The following is a 12,422-nucleotide window of genomic DNA, read 5'->3' as shown; positions in this document are numbered from 1 at the left end:
GCAACTTAATCACCTCCCTAGAACGCGTTAGATTAATCCGTGAACTTTTAGACCGCAACGGCCGGACTGCTCACCTAAGAACTAGTCACTGATTGGCCTTCTGACTATTCTAAACCGGCCCAAAATTCCTCTCACGTTTCGCTAGCTTGACAAATCCCTCGTTCATCCCATCCGATGCGTGTTTCATTACAAAAATAATAATTTTATATATTTTTTCAGATGTGTCGCCTCATTTAATATTCAAGAATGGAATGACGCCCACGCTGTGGCCGCAGGATGTGCCTTTTCCTCCGGACGAAGGTAAAGAGGAGGTGGCATCGACGTTCGGAGACGCGGACACGAGCTCGCATCCGGACCAGAATCGCAATAACTGCTTCTCCCCGACGGATACCATGCAATATCCGGCGTACTTTAAAGACCCTAAAGGCTTGAACCATTCTGTGTTCGGGGGTGCCAATTTTAGCGCGCTGCAGTATTTGAAAGGAGCCACAGGCGGAAAAGGGCCAGGTTTGCCGGACGTGATCCAGCATGGCAGATCAGCGGGAATGCCTCTCTATGTGAGGTGTCCAATCTGCCAGAAGGAATTCAAGCAGAAATCCACGCTGCTCCAACACGGATGCATACACATAGAATCTCGACCCTATCCTTGTCCAGAATGCGGAAAACGTTTCAGACAACAGTCGCATCTGACGCAACACTTGAGAATACACACGAACGAAAAGCCTTACGGCTGCATCTACTGTCCTAGGTTCTTCCGCCAGCGCACCATACTCAACCAGCATCTCCGCATCCACACGGGAGAGAAGCCTTACAAATGCGGACAGTGCGGTAAAGACTTTAGGCAGAAGGCGATCTTGGACCAGCATACCCGGACGCACCAAGGCGATAGACCGTTCTGTTGTCCGATGCCAAACTGCAGGAGACGGTTTGCAACGGAGCCAGAAGTGAAAAAACATATCGACAACCACATGAATCCGCACGCTGCTAAGAATAGGCGGAACAACAACTGCAATCCCCTGCTGGAGACCAAGCAGCCGCTGTTGCGAGCGCTGCCTCCGACGGTGGTGAAGCCAGAGTTATACTTTCCGCAGTGCTACGCGCCTCCGTTCGGCCAGCCGCAGTTCGGGGTTCAGGGGCCTCAAGGATCTCCGGTGCCTCAAGAGTTCAAGCCGCCCCCGGGCCAGTGACCCTCGCCCTTTCGACTCTCCTTCCACGCGGCTCTTCCGCACTGAGCGCACAATTCGCGCTGCGAAACGATATTCACATGGTGCTTGTATGGAAAAGAATTACACATTTGGGAGATTCCATTAAATAATTTTAGGATTATAACAAAAAACATGAAAAAAACATAGTGCGAAATCCGATCGAGGAAAGTTTTCAAATTTCAAAAACCTTAAATTATACGTCGGCCGTCGTCGCACCAAAAAGTTTTATTCCAAATCTCATTGTAAAAAATAGTTTAGGTAGATAAATTGTGGACTTTCGTAACCGTGTCTGGCATAATTTGTAAATTCGAAGTTTCGGTCTAATCAGCACTTTTATTGGCGTCGACTTAGTGAATCGTTTAGTGATTACGGAAAAAAAGATATGTAATAATCTTACTCCATATATATTATACGATATTACTTATGACGAAATTTGTTTATATAATATATATTATATATATATATAATTGCATATATACGGAGAAGTATATATGTAAAGTTTAACGTGTGATCTCTTTGTGTAATTTTTAACGATAATTTTTATGATGAAACGTAGGTTAGTGAGAGTTTTAAGTTAGGAATAGGAGCACAGTCAAGGAATATATACTTGAACGCGCTCGGAAAGCGGCCCGGCCCCAATTCGCCCGCAACGGAATAATTTGTTATATTTTTATATAAATACAAGCCCTCCATACAATTTTATACAAACGACTTATATTATATATTTACACATTGAATAAAGTTTTATATTTTACATGTATATAGTGACAGAACTCAATAGTTAATATACCGAAGTACCTTATTGTGACAGTAAACGGGCGGACGGTCCGGGCCGGCAGACTACAGGTGCCTAAAGTTTGGGTGGGACGACTCACACTTAACTCCATATTTTATACACGTTTTATTAATGCAATACTTATCTTTTATCTAATGATAGATTTTATCTGAAATGTGTAGTTGAAAACGAAAGACTATAAAGTTATTCGAGTTTATCGAGATACGTGAGATTATCAAAGATGCTGCGGCCTAAGCTTAAGTCGACAAAACCGTATTATGTATACACACTTTTACTTTGATGAATCGAATTTGATGTGTGAAATGGTTTATTAACTGATTGTTGTTACATTGGCATATCTGTATGGTGTATGGCCCGCAGACTGAAACGGAGTGCTGCCACAATACAGCACTTCCATTGAAGTTTGCCATGCCGCTACACATATGTATAACTAGTGCAATGATCGGCAGCGTTTTTCAATGGATTTTTGTCCAATTCATAAAAATTATCAACTTCTGAAGTCTGCCGATCGCTGAACTGAAACATAACGAATGAATGTCTTTGATAATGTAAATAATTTCCAATTTATGTGCATTTATTTTATCATTTCCATTTTTTTAATAATTTTTTGAAACCCTACCCTGGTTGTTTTTTATTATTATTATTATAATACGTAGTTATCCTTTATGTACAGATAAAATGAAAGCTTTAAGAAATGCGTATCAAATGTGAATTGTGTGTTTTTACGTAGCGTTAAAAGCATGGTATTATTACTTGCCAATGTTATTCTTATTGTATTAGAATATTATTTATGTAACTACAAGTTTTTTCTACTATGTTCATATCCAAGTTTTTTATAGTTGCATTATAATTAGTTTTACATTTTAAATGTAATATTTTTATATAGTTTCAATATATATATATATGTATAATTGTATTTCATTAAGCATTGACTATAATTATTGTACAATTTTAACTGATTTTTATATTGAATATATATTTTATAATTATTAAACAATGAATATGAAGAAGAGTGACTCGAGTTGCCACGTTTTGCTTTAATTATATTTATGAAGATGTACGTTAAATGGCAAACTTTGCCACATACAACAACCAGGCCTAATTTAATCGCATTTATATATTTGTTAATTGTGTAACTTTACTTTTTTACATTGTACTTAATTTTTTTAATCGGTCATGATTATTATAATGAAACAGTTTTACCGCAAAAGCCATTCAATAAGTGAAGACGTATTGTAAATAATTTGCGATCTCGACTATTTTTTATATGTAAAAATATTTCTACTTCTAAACTGTTGAGAGGATTAATTTTAAAAATGTTAACCTATTCGTTCGTTACTTATTGAATGATTTGAACACATCATAAAACATGACTCGATGAGATTATACAAGTATTCTTTAATCCATTTTTGTATTGCATTTTTATTTTATACGCCCCGTCGAATGTATAATGAATATAAGCAAAATGTTATTCAATTGAAGCTTTGTTTATTTTAACTTCTATTTATTAAACTTTAACTTAAACCTTCGAAAGGTTGTACACAAGATTTTTGGAGCGACAAGACTTAAATGGATGTTATATAATAACATTAAGCGTACTATATGTTATGATAAATGTTATTGTAAGTATGGTTTCACGACAGGGACGGCAAGCGTCCCCGATGTTATTATAATAAATATATAGTATAGTGATTATAACATTATCAGAATTAATCTGTGATTCTCCATCGGCGTGCGGATAAGTGCAAATTAAAATACGCGATAAAACATGTTTTTAGTGCTTCCTTGTGAAACTTTTTTTAAGACCGTGGATCTTTTGTGTGTGCATTTATTAAGTTTTTACCTATACCGATTGTCCGGACGCACAAGGATAACTAAACAACTCCTGTGTTTACTAACTTCAATAATGAGTAACTAAATATCTTTACAGTTACATCCAATGTGTGTACATAATAAATTGTTATGTTAAATTGAGTACTTGTTACTGTTTTATTTTTAGATTTTTAACTGTCTTTATACTAACAGACCTGCTTGAAAGTAGTCCATATGTTAATAAATAGATAAGTTAGAGTTCATCCATCATATTCATCGATCATTCATATTATAATTCATTATGGTGGCTCTTAAATATATAAGTTTTTGAATGCAAATCAATGCAGATTCACTAAGCGTATCTAGAACCACTGCCTCAAATCTTCATATTGTCTACAATATCAGTATATATTATTCAAAAGATATATAACTGTGAATTATTTTATTATTTTAAGTCATAACATATTCTATAGAAAAAATACGCCTCTAATTATCACATTTTCCATGACAGTGCAAAGTTTACTATGCCTATGCTCTATATAGGAATATTATCAATGTATACACAAATCAAATGCAGTCCAGTAAAACTAAAACGAATCATAAAACATTTCATTCATTTTATCATTTCAACTTGTGACACTATGACTACTTTTGAGTTAGTTTATTCGGTATTATAAAAGTGGAATCATATATTTTTTAACAGTTCAGTTATTGCCATTATTTCGCAGTTGCAATCATAATTTGTATAACAGGGTTTTATAAGGTTGAGAAAGTCGATATGTGTATTATGATATTATATTAAAAGCATTTTTATTATAAATATAAGAATAAGATTTTTTTGTTTGAGCTATATTTGAGGCAATTCTGGAAACGATTGCTTCACTTGTACGACGTTGTAAATAGTACGAAAACGACATCTGTTGCTTTATTAGTATTCTAACAAAATGTATACTTTCATATGTATAGTTATGAAAATGTATACGATCGCGTAGATTATTATAATTAACCGACTCTTTCAGTGTATAAAAACCGCATAGTGTTTCACGATTCTCTTCAACATCAATCAATGAGTAAGATACTACTGTGATATGTGTGTTCTATCATCTCGAATATCACTCACCAATTCACAGAATCAAATTGTTTGATTTTACCGACATTGTTTTTTATGAACGACAATAAATATTTTAATTGCGCTTTTATTACAATACCCCATAACAATTTTGGTCAATCGTTATGCAAAAATTAAAACTAAATTAAATTTTTATTTATCACTCGGCACATTTTTATCAACAAATCAATACAAGCAACTGATTAACAATTAATACTAACTTCTGAAGAATAATAAGATACAGATGAACAGAAGCCCTCCGTTTTATAATTAAATTCAACTATTTACTAGTGCCATAGCAAATAGATAAAAACCTCAATACAGATATTTATATAAATATATATATTTACCATAACTCAATAGTAAATACAGAAAGGATTTTTTTATACAATTTTATTATTAAAAAAAAGAAATAAAATAATAAAGTATAATATAGCGATATCTATAAAAGTGCAAATGTGTATTCAGTGACCAAATTGTTATTTTTATTAAATGCATAATTTTTTATTTGTATAATATGTGACTGTAATAGGTGTTTTTATATTATAAAAAATATTGTTTTGTACAAAATGCTATATTTTATTCATATTGAAATATAAGTGATGTACCATAAAATTAAATACGTTTCATACAAAAATCCATCATTGCGTATGAAAATAAATTACATTCTATAACAATATTTTGCCACAAAGATACTATCATTCGATTCGTGTGTAAAATTGCAATCCATTTTTAACATATTGCCAAAATTCATGGTTTTACTTTAATAAAATGATCAAGATTTATTTCAAATATAATTTTTATATGATAAATATAGCATTACAGTAATAAGTCCATGTAGCACTAAAAATAATAAAAACTATTTTTGCTAAAAAACATAATTACAACAATAGATTCTTCACATGATTACAAAAACAAAATAATTTTCCAAACCATTTTTTTTTTGTTTTCTTATTTAAAATTTCAATGCAAAACTCAGCTTTAAATTCATTCAAAATGTCATATGTCAATAGATTCCCTATATCACTGCGATAACAAAAAATATAAGTTTTTTATACCCAAAACCATAGTTTTTAAATTAATTAAATTTATATTAGTCTATTTAATCTTAACAGTCAGTGAAAACATTGTTAAACGTGTGATAATTACGTGCTCTTAAATTTTGGATCGCCTCGAGGGGCGATACCGGTACATGTAAGTACACAGGGCAATATTGGTTTCTTGTTAGCAGGTTACGATTGTCAAGATTATTATATTATCGCCCTTTTCACTATTGTTACAGTTATTACAATCATTGCTTTATTGTATGTGTATTTTTAATTTTATTTATCTCTAAAATTAATATTGTTGTCTTTATTTAATTTGTTCTAATTCAGTAACGTCAATTGAGCTTGTATTTATTTTTGCGCACTGACTCTTGAGAAAAAATATAGTGTATGTTACATTATTTATCACAAACAAGAACAAAAATGTAATTTAAAATAATTTTAAAAAACATTTTAAAGTATTCCAAAAACATGAAAATCTACATATGAATCGAATTATATTATCTTTGTGGGGAAAAAGTGCAAAATTGTCTTACAGTGGTATTTTGACATTAAATACGTTTTAAGAAACAGATATAAACGTAAAAGTACTGCAAAATAAGAATACATCTACTGTGCTTCCTACCTATTTTTTAAGCATTTTATTGTTTATATAAACAATAAGATTAGTATAACATTAATAGCTGAATTTAAAGACGGAAGGTCGTTTTATGGTTTTATAATAAATTTAATCAAAATTTCATTCAAGATCATTTCATCGTAAGTGACTTTCGACTATTTGTCTCACAACATATCGGTTTTAACGACTTTTAAAGTAAATTTTATTAATTTTTAACAATATCGGCTATAAATCATTTTATAAAAATTAGCACACATTATTATGTTTAATTTTGAACAAAAACACAAGCGATAAAATCGTTTATTAATTAGTAGTATAATAAATAAAACAATAATTGAATTTTTATGTAATGTATCAATAAAATTAATATACCAATACATACATTATGAAATCTCGGATCGTTTATTTTATTGTGAATCTGAAAGATATATTTATACGAGATCTTTCCAATGTAAACATTTAAAAGTCGAGATTTCATAGTATACGTATGATAAATGTGTAAAAGAGAAATGACGAATGTGTACAGTAAACGGCTCGTGGAGCAAACTGTTCTAAAGTGTATATAAAATATTTCAAAGTATTTTTTTCAGACGTTTACAAATTATTATATGTAGTAATCTATATTATATATATATATGATATATGAGCACTGAAACAAAACCAGAAACACACATAACGCGTATATGTAATAGTGTTGTTATTATAAATGCAAACAAATGGTTTATTTTTCATACAGTACAATAATTACAATAGCTAAATCCGTGATACTGCCAGGTTTCGTTTTTTATATACAGATTATAAAATACTTACAATTGTTGAACAGATCTTGTTATATTTTAGACAAACTATCGATAAGTGTGCGTTACACAAATCAATAGGTATTCCTAAGATATTTTAAATAAATGTTTTTACTGAGAGTACACTGATTGAATGGAAACGTGACGGTTTTATGTTCTCTTTGATTGCTTCTGGTTTCAATGACTTGTTTCTTGCCACAAAAATTAATAATTTTTAGATGATAAAAATTCGTATTTATATATTTAATATTTTAAAAGACAAATTTTAAAAAAGATACCATTTTAAATCAAAGATTGTAAACATTCTTGCCAGATATAAATTATATAGTTTTTAATAATTGTATTATTGTTTGTAAGATTTGTAAATTTGAGAATTAATGTTATTTTTTTTATAGCGTCCATTGATATTATCCCTTTGAGGAATGTTGTCTCTGTTTCTCTCTTAACCTTGAAGAAGTATGTAATAAAAATTTAATATCTACAATGATTATATCCTAAAATAAAGAGAAAGAAATGTAAATAATATGTCTATTTTATTTATTAAAAAAATACCTAAATCCTAAACCACTATTTAAATAAAAATACAAATAAAATTGTGATTTGATCACTAATTATATCAGGTTCAAACAATGACCTGAACAACACATTGGTGAAATCGACATTTTGGAACACCGAAGAATTATACAACAGTCACACAGATTTCGAAATCAACCAATAATTATCACAACATAAAAACTTTTTAAAGCCTTTTTTCATAAGCTTCGAAATGCATCTAGATAAAATACGTATGGTCTCGCATCGAAAAATTATTGTAATACGTATTCTTTGTACTTATCGGATGATTCGCCATAAGTCGCATTTGGTAATTATGTTTACTAAGAGATGCATTTAGGCAAAGCTACTAATTAACATAAGAATATCTGCAAGAGAACCAGGGACGTCATTTCATCTTTTCTCAAGGGGGGGGGGGGGGAAATTGTCTGGTCAGTGAGATTCATAGTATTTCATTAAATAACATGAAATTCAAATTCAAGGGGGTGGGCAAATGCCTCTACTTGCCCCCCCCCCCCCTCTAACCTAAATGACGTCCCTGTTTAGAATCCACGTCAAAAGCAATAAAATCGTGCCATCGCAGTAAAAACGCTCAATTATCTAGCGTTCGTATTAAGACAATATTACAACTTACAATAAATGAGAATCGAATGAAACATATCTAAGCCGAATTTTGCCCAATTGAATTTTAAAACTTTCATTAGGTCAAGTCCAAAATCTCTCAGGGAGAAATAATCGGAAGAAGAAGTACAGACAGATGTCGCATCTCACATATTGCTCCATAGTCTGTCTGCACTCGGATATTACACTATGTTTTAAAAATATGTACACACTTCTGATAGGAGAGTATTGATCAGAGTATATTCATACCGAATTTTAGTCAGTAGGAGGGCGCAAAAACAATTATCACTTCTCAGAAGTCAAAAATCCACGTCAAAAGCAATAAAATCGTGTCGGCGCTATTGCAGTGGGAACGCTTGGTAAGAAGCGTTCCCACTGTGATGTCGCCGACATGATTTTATTGCTTTTGACGTGGATTTTTGACTTCTGGGAAAGGAAAAACTATAATTAGTTTTAGAACTTACATTGTTAGAGTTGGGTTTGAACAGCAAATACGTTTCGCAACTGACAAAATGAATTTTAGAGCAGCATATAATTTCACTAGCGGCTATAGTTAAATTATATTTTCGCTAGTAAAAATATATAGGTATCCACTGGTAAAAACGTATTTGGACTTCACTGAAAAATACACATTCACTGTAACATTTACATATCACATGTCAATAAATAATGATAGGTATGTAAATGTATATATTACTACCTATGGAAAAGTTGAAATCATATAATTTTACCAGCATTTCCCAGATAAATTATATTTTCGCTGGTAAAAAGATATATCCACCGAGTGAGTATTCCGATATGATTTCACTGAAATAATATATTTTTTAAATATTTTAGGGATAGATTCGAGACTGTTTTTTTAGATTTTCTTTGCGAGATAACTGATAATGCAACTTTTTCCAAAGTGCTGGCAAGTTGGTCATTCAATGGTCGTTTTTTTATTATTTCGATTTCATTAAAATTTATAGTATTTCATTAAAGGATTTTATTTTTCTGGCCAAATTCAAAAGGGAAATCGAAAGAATCGACAATTTTAAATAAAAAGTTCCGCATTGTGTGATCCATCAAAAATTGTTTTCATGAAATTCGCCTTAAAAGACCAAAATACTTTTACAGTTCTAAATGAACTCGCTCCCAAAACACGGCCAATTTTTTTAATCTCTTGTCCTAAATCAACAGAACACTCTTGAAGTTTACTTTGATGTTTTGGAGATTGACTATATACTGAAAGCAATTTATCCACAAATTTCTGAAAATCATCGATTCCTTGTACTTCAACAATTGAATCTTCGACGGACAATTCTAGACGATGGATAAGACAATGCCATATTATAATGTTGGTATACATTTGTAACATCTGTTAAGTGACACCAGATTTTTCTGAGCATGACACTTGCACTATCGCTAGTAAAAGCCACAAGATTATTGTGTAAATACACATTGCCAAATCCATGTACACTATGACAAGTTAACATTTCTGTTTGATTGGGCATTTCTATTAAATCTAAAAACACATTATGCGGATCTGTGAATACATCGGTCTCACACTTTAAGTACACTATTAGTGTTGTTTTTTACTAAGTGTAGTAAACTCATCGATTAAAACTGAAATTTTTCCACTTACTTCGATAATGTTTTGGCATATTCCAACATTTATTTTTTCAAAAGTAATAAAAAAAATGAAATAAATAAAACTATTGATTTTAGATTTGTTTTTAACAACATTAAATATTTATTTATTCACTTTTGCTATTGCTGTCAAGCTTTGAAAAATACAAATTTCATAAAATGTCACTAAAAGCATCAAAACTTTACCTAAATGTTCCTGTTCAAAATCCTTCTTTTGTTCGTATATACTTTTACATGATTCAGAAAAATTTAACACATGTTCTTTATCATTCTCATAGATAAGCCCGGTGTTTATAATATTATTAATTATAGGTAACGATGATATTTTTTCATTGCCAATCAGCGTTTTAAATAATCTACAAAGAAGCAATAATATTATTAAGAGTAATAATTATTATAATGATAATAAAAAATTACCTAGATGGTAATGATGGTCTTAAATAATATATCTTATTAACAAAATCATATTCATCTGTAAGATCATCACTGAAACTAAATAAAAATAATACGTTAATACTTTATATATTAATATAATATACCAAATTAAAATTTTCTTACAATTTTTTCGAATTTCCCATAGCAGTTATCATACCAGAAAGAGTTGCAACCATTTGCGCTTTTTGAAGGTTTACGTGGACCATTTTAGGGTTATTTACATTTGCGCCCGAAGAACGTAAAATAGTCGCCTCCGATTCCATAACATAAATATCACTTTTTGGTAATGAATCAAATATAGACAATGCCTTCAATATTATTAAAAAATTATATATATATCGATATATTTAAATATTAATAAATACTATGACTTACGACTTTAATAATTTCACTTAAATGCATTTTTTTACTACTCTCACATACAATATTGTATATTTCCCAATCAGTGACAGTAAAAGTATCTCTTTCGATTTTCGCCCAACATATCGTATTATAGTCTACATAAATGGCTGTGACTGATGTGATTACCTAAAAATATAAATATTAAAAAAAGAACTTTACAAAAATAAAATACATAAAAATGTCACACTTCTATGTGTTTAAATGTTAAAATTGGTTCTAATATTTGTCCTTTCAGTTTTCGCTTCACTTTGATTTTTTCTTCTTGTAGAAATTCATAATTTAAAACATTATCAATTATTTTTTCCAATACTTTAACATTCAATTCAGAGTCTGAATATATATCTGAAAATGATTGAAAGTTGCCTTTTATTGATCGTTGATTAATCAGTTTCTTCAAATGTGTCTTAGCTATATTTAATCTGAAATTTTCATTTAACGTTAAAAACAAAAACAAAAAAAATCACAAAAAAAATACTTACTGAAGTATCTCTTCTGGTGTTGATTCATTCAAATATTTTAAAACTTGGATTTCATTATCTCTTGTATATTTTTTGTTATAAAAAACAGTATCCAATGCCACGTCGCTAAATTTGCTAGCTTGTATATAGTTCAGTAATGATTGTCTCTAAAAATATTTAAATGTTAGGTTATAATATGACATATTGTATATAGGTATTAATTAAGAAATAATTACAAAAAATTTATGTTCATATATTAGCTTAAAAAATATTTTTTACATGTAAACAAAGCCCTAAATATCGCAATCCCGCTCCTCGAATCATCTTGTCAAACTTCAAACTAAATGACGTTTATGGCTACAACACCACATAATCCGACCAAGTCCAAAATGATGTAATAGGATAAGAACAACATAAAGGATATGTGTAAATGAAAAAAATTAAACAACCTACAATATAGACAATAATTTAATCATTTTTAAATAAAAAATCTAATAATGTGAAATAAATTAATTTATTAAAAAACAATTGTATCAATAATATATTTTAAAAAATCTAACCAAGTGAAGGTGAGATAAATAAATTATTTCCAATTTAATTACTGTAAGAAATACATAAAAATTTAATCCAAAAATTTTTAGGGGCTGTGATGATGGCGGGTGGCAATGAGACACAGATTGAGCCGCTGCAGTAGTATATTTATTTGACGGTTAACGGTGTTTACATGGTTAGAATGGGGCGGACGCGCGACGGCACGCGTCCGAACCCTTACAAGCTTGCCGGAAGAGAGAGAGCCGTCACAACACCGCTATTTCTGCGCCGACCAGTTTTGGCCATAACAAATCTATATTGGCCCCCATACGGCTCCGGCCCTAGCAATTTACAATTGCGAACTATAACCAGGGGGAGGTATGGGGGCCTTGGCGCTGCTGTTGATTTAAA

General features: G+C 30.8%; 2 protein-coding genes across 3 annotated transcripts in view; one reads left to right on the top strand and one right to left on the bottom strand.

The window, feature by feature from the left end:
* The window catches only part of jim (zinc finger protein jim), a 42,809-nt gene extending 41,225 nt beyond the window's left edge, over positions 1-1,584 (top strand). Inside the window, exon 3 of one of the 2 annotated variants that reach the window (XM_088182391.1) lies at positions 220-1,584. In XM_088182391.1, coding sequence (XP_088038517.1) covers positions 220-1,187 — 968 coding nt within the window. In that variant the 3' untranslated portion in view covers positions 1,188-1,584. The remainder of the gene's footprint in view (positions 1-219) is intronic. The other variant, XM_088182392.1, reaches the window with a different exon arrangement.
* An 8,667-nt stretch (positions 1,585-10,251) lies between these two features.
* Positions 10,252-12,207, bottom strand: LOC148237028 (uncharacterized). Its single transcript, XM_088182390.1, has 8 exons — positions 12,041-12,207; positions 11,760-11,929; positions 11,502-11,647; positions 11,210-11,441; positions 10,996-11,148; positions 10,744-10,928; positions 10,603-10,677; positions 10,252-10,541 (listed from the first exon to the last, which is right to left on the bottom strand). Exons 2-8 carry the CDS (start codon positions 11,802-11,804, stop codon positions 10,289-10,291), a joined length of 1,089 nt encoding a protein of 362 aa, XP_088038516.1. The 5' UTR covers positions 11,805-11,929; positions 12,041-12,207; the 3' UTR covers positions 10,252-10,288.
* Positions 12,208-12,422: the final 215 nt, after the last annotated feature.

This window comes from Plectrocnemia conspersa, unplaced genomic scaffold, assembly GCF_051122295.1.
Source record: "Plectrocnemia conspersa isolate PC_06_02 unplaced genomic scaffold, ASM5112229v1 ptg000003l, whole genome shotgun sequence".
NCBI classification, from domain to species: domain Eukaryota; kingdom Metazoa; phylum Arthropoda; class Insecta; order Trichoptera; family Polycentropodidae; genus Plectrocnemia; species Plectrocnemia conspersa.
Note: the sequence above shows the minus strand (reverse complement) of the source record. Positions and strands in the feature narration are given on the sequence as shown.

Coding starts and splice junctions, on each gene's coding strand:
- LOC148237028 (XM_088182390.1), bottom strand. CDS start 11,804: ATGATTCGAGGAGCGGGATTGCGATATTTAGGGCTTTGTTTACAT. Junction 11,442..11,501: donor ACACCAGAAGAGATACTTCA/GTAAGTATTTTT, acceptor TGAAAATTTCAG/ATTAAATATAGCTAAGACAC. Junction 10,542..10,602: donor AGACCATCATTACCATCTAG/GTAATTTTTTAT, acceptor GCTTCTTTGTAG/ATTATTTAAAACGCTGATTG.